This window comes from Chiloscyllium punctatum, chromosome 20 (genome assembly GCF_047496795.1).
Source record: "Chiloscyllium punctatum isolate Juve2018m chromosome 20, sChiPun1.3, whole genome shotgun sequence".
Lineage (NCBI taxonomy): Eukaryota > Metazoa > Chordata > Chondrichthyes > Orectolobiformes > Hemiscylliidae > Chiloscyllium > Chiloscyllium punctatum.
Genome location: NC_092758.1, coordinates 11597326 through 11608043, shown reverse-complemented (window position 1 = coordinate 11608043; position 10718 = coordinate 11597326). Strand labels below are relative to the sequence as shown.

The 10718-nt window shown below is 45.4% G+C and overlaps 1 protein-coding gene and 1 non-coding gene across 2 annotated transcripts; both read right to left on the bottom strand.

Annotated features, from left to right (window-relative positions):
- Window positions 1-1964: 1964 nt before the first annotated feature.
- rps14 (ribosomal protein S14) lies at window positions 1965-10239 on the bottom strand. Its single transcript, XM_072590315.1, has 5 exons — window positions 10093-10239; window positions 7378-7527; window positions 4964-5125; window positions 2548-2624; window positions 1965-2082 (listed from the first exon to the last, which is right to left on the bottom strand). The coding sequence occupies exons 1-5, from the start codon at window positions 10167-10169 to the stop codon at window positions 2015-2017; spliced, it is 534 nt and encodes a 177-aa protein (XP_072446416.1). The 5' UTR covers window positions 10170-10239; the 3' UTR covers window positions 1965-2014.
- Window positions 9423-9553, bottom strand: LOC140492337 (small nucleolar RNA SNORA63). The gene has a single exon (XR_011963538.1). It is a non-coding gene; the product is annotated as a small nucleolar RNA SNORA63 (small nucleolar RNA).
- Window positions 10240-10718: the final 479 nt, after the last annotated feature.

Sequence of the window (10718 nt, the reverse complement as noted above, 5' to 3'; positions counted from 1 at the left end):
ATCTCCAAGCTCCATGACTTGCTGCTTATCCTGTTGGGTAGCTCCAATAGGTTGACACCTCAGTTTCAGTTATGCCTGGTGCTACTCCCACACTCTCCATTGAATTAGGGTTGATAGTCATGGTTGAGTGGAGGATATGCCAAGGTATGCCATGATGTTGTAGATTGTGGAATACAATTTTGTTGCTGTTAATGGCCCACTGCACCTTATGGACGCCCAGTCTTCAGTTGTTTGATATGGTCAACGTTTGTCCAATTTAGCCTTGTGATAGTACCACATGACATGGAAGGTATTCTGAATATTAAAATTACTTCACTCCACTATGACTGTGTGGCAGTTACTCTTAATTATATCCGTCATGGATAGATGCATCTGCAGCCAGCAGGTTGGTATGGAAGAGGTCTGGTGCAGACCAAGCTGAGCAGCTATGTCTTTCAAAACCAACCAGCTCTATCTCCTACTGCTCAGTGGACGACACTGAAATTCCACCAGGGTACACTTTGCATCTTTGCCACATTCAGTGTTTCCTCCAAGTGTTTAACATGGTTCTTCAGCACAGAACGTATGCAACAACCTTGCCCATTCTTAACCTGAAGCCATGAAACCTCAAGGGGTCCAGAGCCAACGTTGACAACTTCCAGGGCAACTCCCATGCCACCACCTCTGCCTGATCTATCCTCCAGATGGAACAGGACAAATCCAAAGGGGTTAACACATCAGTGTCTAGGACACAGTCATACTCTGGGAATCCTACTTTACTGCCATCAGGCTGTTATTTGACTGGCCTGTCAGACAGCTCTCCCAATTTTGGTACTAGCTGTCAGATGTTCATAAGGAGGATGTTACAGTAGAACATGGCTGTTTCTGCTTTTATCTTTTCCAGTGCCTAAGGTCAATGCCAGGTGGCTCATCCAGCTTCAATTCTTTCTTGAAACTTCATAGCGATTGCTACAATTGAGTGGCTTGCAAGGCCAGTTCAGCAGGTAGTTGAGTCAACCACATTGCTGTGGGTCTGGAGTCAGTTATAGGCTCAACCTGAAAGACACTGCTGAGATAATTCAGAAATATTTCAGACTTACAAACCTGGTCTTGCACACTAACTCTATTTAGCCAGAGAGGTGGAGTTGGCACAGAACTCCACTGATAAGGGCACTCAAATAAAAACTGGATGATGACTAGTGTCAAGGGTTGTGCATGTGTAAATAAAGGGTGACTTGATGATGGGATTCTAGCCTCTGGAGTGTTATTTCAGTGATGACAAGAGGAAAGCATGATCCTGAATAAACATGTTCACAACAGTCATCGTTGAACTGGGGGGTAAGTCTTTCTTAAATAATTTTTTGGGAATTTGACATGTTCAAACCCTGCCATTGAGGAATGGGCCCAGCTTGGGGAAAAAATGCAATATTTTTTCTGAGATGAGAAACAAGCATTTCACTCGACAGCCTGCGGAGCTGTGGCTTTTTCTGTCATTAGGAGTCTTTCAGGGAATGTATGTAAAAAAAAAACTGGATGATAAAGGAGTCTGAATTTCAACACCGTCTGAAAAATGCTTGGGGCATGGGAACGGGGAAACAACACAGCAGTTATATAAAACGTAAGACAACACAGTGGTTTTGAAGTTTGGTCAATGTTGTAACATTACAGCAAAATCCTAGACAGACACCATAACGACCAGACAATTTATTCTCTCAAAAACAAACTGGGCTTATTTAGGAATAAATATTGACCAAGGCAAATGTCAATGTCTCTGCTTCATAATCACCGTCGTGGTACCTTTTCATTCAGACAATTGACAGAACTTGATGTGTAAACTTTTCAAAACGATGAAACCTCTCCAAGTGTAGCACTCTTCAGGTTCTAGCGAAGTTCAAATCAATGCCAGACCAGAGGCTTTGGATCTGCAGGTGCTCACAGAAGTGATAGACTCAGCGACCAAGGGGAGAGCAAACAAAAACCACTGATCAGAAGAACTCTTTTTTTTATTAGTTACACTGAAACATACAGAAAACAATTACAAACGGCGACCTCTGCGACCTCCCTTTCTGCGAGTGCTGTCTGATGGAATAGGAGTAACGTCCTCTGTCAGAACAAGAAAATGTCAAAACAAACAGTAAGATCAGGCCCTAGACAGATTAGAAACAACACAGGCTGCACCATTTAGATTCTAACTTGGATCTTATGTCCAAAACCCTTTTGAACCATCTTATGATCTGGAGTAAGCCGATTTCCCCCACTCAACTCACAGAAGAACGATGGGCACAGCAGCTCCACTCCTGTCTTTGAGAAACTTTGCACACAGCCCACATTCTACCAGCTCATTTTAAATGGATTGTCCATGACCAAGCGTCCCTGCCAGCTGGGGACATGCTAAACTGACAGGGATAGTATGAAATGTGTTCCTTTCTGCAGGGGGAACGACATCACCAGCACTGAGCAGCTGTGATATAACTTATCCTGCACTTCAACTCAGGTTTCCTACTTTCCATTCATCAGAGGGTGTATCATCAGCAATAAACTGTCAGCGACAAGAGAATCAAGTCTCACCAATCCGGCCGATTTTCATCCCAGATCGAGCCAGGGCTCTCAATGCTGACTGTGCACCGGGTCCAGGGGTCTTGGTCCTGGAGGGAAAAACAAAACCCCATATTAGACACAGGTGATACATCACATTAACCCACAGGTTAGACACAGCATCAAGGTTTAAACCATAGCTTGCCAGACCTGGGATCGCACTTCTGAGTTTATATCACTCATGGGCTGGTTTTCTTCAGTTCAGGATGACTGCTCCCAACCGTGAAGTTTCAGACAGTTAAACCTGAAATGAACACACTCAGACCTGGAGTATTGCATGGAGGTCTGTCACCATAGCAGCAGTTCAAAGGTTCGCTAGGCTAATTTCTTAGAGGAGGGGTGTCTATTCAAAAAAAGTAGGTTGGACCGATGCTCAGTGTTTCGAAGAACAAAAGCTGACCTTAATGAATGATGATAGTACAAGGGTGCATGGTTGAAAGGATCTTTCCATTTGTTGGGTATGAAGAACTGGAAAGATAGGGAATCCCTTATTCTGAGACTATTTAAAACCAGTAAGGCATTATCTTTGGAATTCTGCAGCTGAGACATTGAACATATTGTATACACAGAAACCTCAATTATCCAAATGACACAGGTGGGGAGTATTTTGTTCGATTAATTGAATGCCAGATAACAGTTTAGCCATGCATCAGGACTTTGCGATCTTGTCGGACAATCCAATGTTTGGATAATCGAGGCTCCTCTGTATTTAAGGGTCATAGATTCTTGGACCATTCAAGAATGGAAGACAGGATAGGAGGGTTGAGGCCAAGCTCAGATGAAACCCGATCAGAGTAGGTTTGAGGGACCATATGATCCGCTCCAGTTCATATTTTTATGGAATAAATATCAAATATTCAAAAGTAAAGTGGGAAGAAATTCCTCATTTCAGTTTTAAATGGTGCCTCTTTATTCTGAGACTGTGCCTTCTGTTCTTAGACTCTCCCATGAGGGAGAAACATCCTCTCACCATTTACCCAGTCATGTCCCTTTATAATCTTATGTTTCAATGAAATGACCTCATTTTTCTAAACTCTAATGAATCCCAATTTGTCTTGCTTTAGATCATTTGAAATTCCTGCATAACAGGGATCATCCAAGCGAATCTTCTCAAATGCCTCCAATGAAACAATCGCTTTTAAATAAGGGGACCAAAACTGTTCACAGTATTCCAGCACCTTGTACAGTTGCAGTAAACTCCAACCTCCTTGAAAGATGGGCCAATGTTCCATGAGCCTTCCTGATTATTTGCTGCCTCGGGGTGCTAGCTTTGCGATTAATGCGCAAGGACCCCCAAGTCCCTTTGCGTTGGAGCTTCCTGCAGTTTTTCTCCATTTAAGTAATATTGTTCTTTCGTTCCCCCTTCCAATTTCGGAAACAGACACAAACAAGTTTTCAAAATCAAATTAGTTTCCATTTACCTGCGCTTACCAGTTTTCTGTCCAATTAACCCATCTCTCTGTAAACTGTTTGTACCCCCTCACAACCTGCCTTTTTGTCTGTTTTTGTGCTGTCTGCAAATTTACTATAGTACATTCACTTAGCTCCTCCAAATCACTAATGCATATTGTAAACAGCTAAGGTCTCAGCAACTGATCCCTATGGAACCCCACTAGCCATGGGCTTGGCAACTTGGAAGAAGAACCATTGATTGCCCACTCATTGTTTCCTGCCCATTAGCCAAATCCCCATTCATGGCAATATACTGCCCCCAACACTGCTCTTACGACAAATGTTTTTGAGACATACCTTGTCAAACATTCTAGAAATCCAAATACAACACATCCACCGGTTCTCCTCTACCCACTCTGATTAAGATTTATTCAAATTAGTCAAGATTAGTGTGGTGCTGGAAAAGCACAGCAGGTCAGGCAGCATCTGAGGAGCAGGAAAAATTGACGTTTCGGGCAAAAGCCCTTCATCAGGAATCTTTTAAATTAGTTAGACATGATTTCCCCTTCATGAAGCCATGCTGACTCTGCCCGATGATTAGATGATGATTTTCTTTCTGTTCTGCTATTACAACCCAAGACAGCAGACAGAGCCTTGGTTTAAGAATCACACCCGGAAGACACCGTTGCCAATGCAGTATTCCAAACAGATTGTCCGTGACCAAGCGTCCCTGCCAGCTGGGGGCATGCTAAACTGACAGGGATAGTATGAAACGTGTTCCTTTCTGCAGGGGGAACGACATCGCCAGCACTGAGCAGCTGCGACATAACTTTTCCTGCACTTGATTCAGACTCTTTCTGCATCCCTGTGGGTTGGCATTAGACCTTACAACATGGCTAGAAATACGATTAGATCACAAATTCATTCACCTTTTAACAGTAAACCAGATGAGCACCCACAATTTCCCAGCCCCTGCACACTATGAACAAACTCTAACCTGTTGCCTCCAGTGGCACGCAGCTTGATGTGCAGGGCGGTGATGCCCAGCTCCTTGCATCTCTGGGACACATCCTGAGCAGCCAACATGGCAGCATATGGGGAGGACTCATCTCTGTCAGCCTTCACCTTCATCCCACCAGTGACACGGCAAATAGTTTCCCTGCAACAAGCAATAACCAGGTTACAGTACAAACGGAGATGAGGACTCAAACCAATTCAAGTGTGACAGAGGGAAAGAAACACCTCAAGGAGCAGACATTTTGTCAAGTCATTGGCAAAGACCGTGCTGTTATCAGAGTGTGAGCAAACCTTGTTCAAAGAAATCAGAAACCATGAAGTTATTCAGCTCCTTTCTGAAAGCTACGGTGGGCTACAAATCACTATTGCCTTCGCCAGATTCATTTCCCCATCGACAAGTAATGACCAAAAACATGAGGGAGATACTCTGTTCATTACTAGCGGCTAACTGAAGGACTGTGAGTGAGTTCCAGCAAGCCCATTAACTGGTGAAATGCCCACAGGCTGACCCTTGGCCCCTACTGCAATCCAAACACACAGCGTGGCTCATAGCTACTTCAGGCAGAGAGTGAATGGGATGCCCAGGCTGAGCATCTTTCAGCAAACTAACTGGGCCCCAACAGATTTCTATGGGATACTACTGGTCACATCCTGCCAATTTAAGGACCCAGTTATTATCACTACACTCTGTCCATTGCCACTCTCAATTTCCCAGTCATCTCAGTAATTTGCCCTCAATTCCATGGGCTTATACCTTCGTTAGCAGTCTCATGTGAGGTTTTATCAAATTCCCTCTAAAAGTCTATATAAATATCCATATCCAGACACTCCCACCTTCCGAGTCACCTCTTTAAAGATGTTTATCAGGCATCATCAGCCTGTCATGAATCATGAATACTGGCCAGGCTTGCCCTGAATAAAATGAAAATTTGAGGTGTTCATTTAGCCCGGTCTGCAATTTCCTGGTTTTGCTATTTTGCCCTTAAAACGCACAGCTACATGCAATTTTCCAGACCAGAGGGAAGACTCCGGAATCTATGGAACTTTGAAAGATTATAGTTTGGGCATCTACAATGTACTCCCCTACTTTCTTCAGCACCCTCAGTGAGAAACTGCCAGCCCTGGGGATACATCACTCTTAATTCAATTAATTTCTGTATGAGCAATGTTTTAGTGAAATTCAGACTAGTTAGTTATGACTTTTATTGAGTTCCTGCCCCAATCCACCATTAATTTTCTCAGTTATCCTCCTTTTCTATTCACAAGGTATTCACATGCCTGCCATTTCCCTATCGACATTGACAATATCCCCAGTCTTTAATGGGCCAAAATTGCTCCTGACCACCAGCATTCCCTTTTGGTAACCATAAATTTCTTCCTGATTTTTATGCCCCTTGTAAACTTCCTTACCCAATCCCTTTTAGCATCTCCTGTAAATTGCTGAGGACTTTTGCTGCTCCTCATATCTGTCATTCAGCAGGACCTGTGCTGCTTTTTGTAAGCTCTTTCTTTCAGTTAGTTGCCTCTGACGGTTTTTGCTACAAAGTTGAGCTTCCCCATCTCTTGTGTTAAATGTCTTATAGGCCGTATCTAAACCTAAATTTCTGGTGGCTGATTCGGACCTTTTGCTTTCAAATGCAACACTGAACTCAATGATGATGTAATGACTTTTTGATAAATAAGTCGAATATTATTTAAATCTGGCTCATTACTCATTATGGAAGCCATCATTGCTTGTTCCCTTATTGCATCAGAATACATTGTGTAGGAAAGTATTTTGGACACACTTTAGAAATTCATCACCTTTCAGACAGGTGTTTGGATTCCCCTCCCAATCCACATTAAAATGAAAACCCTGTGTCAATATTTATCCACCTTTGCTTAACGCCTGCATTTATATAACTTCACACTTCATGGCTGCTACCAGGGCCTCTATATAGAACATCTATCACAATTTTAGATCACAGAAAGAGACCATTTGGCCGATTAATGCTGCACCAAGCCTCTGAACAGCATCTCACCCAAAGCCAGACCCACCGCCCCCCCCTTCTATCCCCATAGCTAATCCACCTAACCTGCACAACCATGGACAATTTACCCATGGCCAATCCAATTTACCTGCACATCTTTGGACTGTGGGATAAAACTGGAGCATCCACCAGAAACCCACACAGACATGGAGAATGTGCAGATAGTTGCCCAGGGCTGGAATTGAACCCTGGTCCCAAGGCAGTGGTGTAAATCATTGAGCTACTGTACCATCCTTTACTGTTCATCAGTCTAATCATTCCCCTCATTTCATCCAGAATGCCCCTGTGCTTTCAGACAATACTTAACCTATGTTATCTATGCCACAGCACTTGCACAAGTAATTCTGTGTTAACCCCAACTTACTTGCCAGACAGGTCTGTTACATGGACAAAGGTATCATTGAAGGAAGCAAAGATATGGCAGACTCCAAAAACATTCTCTCCTTCAGCCACCTGTGGTCCCAGGCTAATCACCTGCTCCTCCTTCTTTTCCTTACCCTTACGAGGAGCCATTCTGAAAAGGAGAAAACATCTTCAATGTTTATGATTTGAGAAGACTCAGGTGGAGACTTAGGCTGTAAGTTTGCTCGCTGAGCTGGAAGGTTTGTTTTCAGACAATTCATCACCATACTAGGTAACATCATCAGTGAACCTCTGGTGAAGCACTAGTGTGACGTCCCACTTTCTATTCACGTGCCTTGATCTCTTAAAGTGGGTGATATCATTTTCGGTTCTTTTTCTCATAGGTTACCAGAATTCCATCAATAAACTCATCGATTTGGACCCCATTTACCAACCCTTAAGAACCTGAAATGATATCATGAACCTTAAGAGACCGAGACACACAAATAGAAAGTGCAACATAATACCAGTGGTTCAGAGGCTCACTGATGATGTTACCTAGCATGGGGACGAAACGTCTGAAAACAAACCTTCCAGCTCAGCGGACGAACTTACAACCTGCAGTTTCAACATAATAAGCCATACAACAGAGCACAAAACAGGAGTTTCCTGCTCTATAGCACTCCCCTTAACTTCACGACATTCCAAACTACTACAATCCAAGAACCATCACATTCAACTGATGCTCAGCCTATGGCCATGCTAGCTTGAAAACTGTCAAGCTCAGAAGTTCAGCTGTGGTTAGTACTTGAAAAGCACAGCAGGTCAGGCAACACCTAAGGAACAGGAGAATCGACATTTTGGGCACAAGCCCCTTCATCAGGAATGAGGCTTGTGGGTTGGTGGGCTGAGAGATAAATGGGAGGAGGATGGGAAGGTAGCTGAGAAAGCAATAGGTAGATGAAGTTGAGGGAGAAGGTGATTGCCAAGTCAGGAGGACAGTGCCGAGTTGGAGGGTTGAGACTGGGATGACGTGAGGCGGTGGGGAAAGGAGGAAACTTTTGAAATCCACATTTATCCCGTGTGGTTGCAGGGTCCCAAGTCAAAATATGAGGCGTTCTTCCTCCAGGCGTCAGGTGGTAACTGTTCAGCAGTTGGAGGTGGCCCAGGATCTTCAATCCTTGCCAGAGTGGGAGGGGGAGCTGAAGTGTTCAGCCATGGGGCGGTGGGGTTGGTTGGTGCAAGTGTCCCAGAGATGTGGGAAGAGGCATAGACTAGGTAGCTGAGAGTGTCAGTGGGCTTGTAGTAGATGTCTGTGGTTAGTCAATCACCGGAGACGGTGATGGAGGGGTCCGGGAAGGGGAGGGAGGTGCCTTGAGATGGTCCAGATGAATTTGAGATTGGGTCTAAGGTGGAATTGGTCATCCTGGAACAGACGCAGTGGGGGTCCCTTCCCACATGATTGACAATGCCTGCTCCACCGTCCTCAAATCCCATCCCTCCCAACGCAAGGACAGAGCCATCCCTGTCCTCACCTTCCACTCTGCATACATTGCATCATCCTCCGCCACTTCCAAACAGACCCCACCACCGGAGATAATATTTTCCTCCCCACCCTATCAGCACTCCGAGAGACTATTCCCTCCACAATTCCTTCGCCAGATCCACACCCCGACTAAACCGCACCTGACACCTTCTCCTGCCACTGTAGGAAATGCAAAATCTGCACCCATACCACTCCCCTCATCTCTGTCCAAGGCCCCAAAGGATCCTTCCACATTTGACAAATTCACCTGTACTTCTGCCCACGAGCCTCATTCCTGATGAAGGGCTCCTGCCTGAAACGTTGATTCTCCTGCTCCTCGGACGCTGCCTGACCTGCTGCGCTTTTCCAGCGCCCCACTCTCTACCCTGACCTGAAGCATCTGCAGTCCTCACTTTCGCCTATTTCATCAATTGTCTACTAAAAAAAGAGTAGATACTATCAGCTCAGTATTCAAATATTATTTATTTGAAAACTCAGGAATGGTCGAGGGACAGCAGCACAGAGCCCACGCGAAAGCAGGTTTGTATGTGACCAAGCGTCCCTGTCAGCCAGTAGGGTTTTGGACTGCCAGGGATAGTATGAAACATGTTTCTTTTTGCAGGGGGAACGACATCTCCAGCACTGAGCAGCTGAGACGTAACTTTTCCTGCACTTTTATGTTTATCTACCTTGTCTTTTCCTGGTTAATATCTCGAAAAGGTCGATCAGATCAGACCAGACCCTTAAGCCTTTTAAATTCAGGAGAAAACTGGCCTGAATTGGTCTCATCTCACATTAACCCCCGAGTCCCAGGCCCCATTCCCGTGAACCTACAGGATATTCCCTGAGGCCAATGTCTCTCAATTCTCAAACTACCTCCAACAGGAAAGATCCCAGCCTGCTTTACATTGCTTTCGTCTTCTCTCGCTACCGGCAATGAGCGGGAAAGGGGTTGGATTTCAAGCCGGCTCCTGGCCTCCCTTGCCCCAGGTAACAGGACGCTTTCCCACGGGGGGGCTGCAGGGCGGCCCGCCTGCGGCCTAGTCGTCCCGGGCGCCGGGGTAGCGAGATCATCCGCGCTCCGAGTGAGTGAAAGAAAGGCGAATACCAGCGGGCGGGCTCGGCCCGGTGAGCTGGGAGCTGATGATACCGGCGGGTCGCATGTTTTAACGGGCGGATGGAGTCGGATTGTCGCCGCCGCCCGAGACCTACCTGCCGCTCGCAGCAGAGCCACAGCCGGAAAGGAGGGTCAGAGGGCACGGGAAGGGAGGGCGAAGGCCATAGCGCATGCGCCTGCACCACCCGCCCCTTCCCCGCCAACCACAATGAACGGTTCCAATTACCTCTGTCAGCAAAAAAAATCAAATTGGGTGCAATTGAAGTATTAAAACGTTCGCATATTTTTTAATTGTTACATTTTAAAATATTAAACCTATTTCACGTTTCAGTCGTGTAGGCATGCGCAGACACATCTGCCGTTCGGCGTCGGTTGTGCGCATGTGCGGCCCCTGTAGCCTGGACTAGGTCTGCGCGTGCGCCTGGGTCATTATGATGGGAGCAGAGCTCTGAAAGCTAGTGCTTCCAAATAAACCTTTTGGACTCATAACCTGGTGGTGTGTGATTTTTAACTTTGTACACCCCAGTCCAACACTGGCATCTGCAAATCAAAGATATTGGAATCAACTAAAATGTTCTGGCAATGACCTTATTTAGAAAGTAGCCAGGTGTATACTCCCACTTGCCTCGATGGGTGCAGCTCCAACAACACTCAGGAAACTTGACTCCAGGAGAAAGCAGCATCCTTAATTAGCACCACATCCACTTCCCTGTACCACTGA

Excerpts from the sequence above, each read along its gene's own strand:
- rps14 (XM_072590315.1), bottom strand. The coding sequence starts at position 10,169 with ATGCGCTATGGCCTTCGCCCTCCCTTCCCGTGCCCTCTGACCCTCCTT. Across the intron at positions 5,126-7,377 it reads GTAACAGACCTGTCTGGCAA|GGAAACTATTTGCCGTGTCA; the intron begins GTAAGTTGGGGT and ends TGCTTGTTGCAG. Across the intron at positions 2,625-4,963 it reads CGTGCCACTGGAGGCAACAG|GACCAAGACCCCTGGACCCG; the intron begins GTTAGAGTTTGT and ends TTTTCCCTCCAG.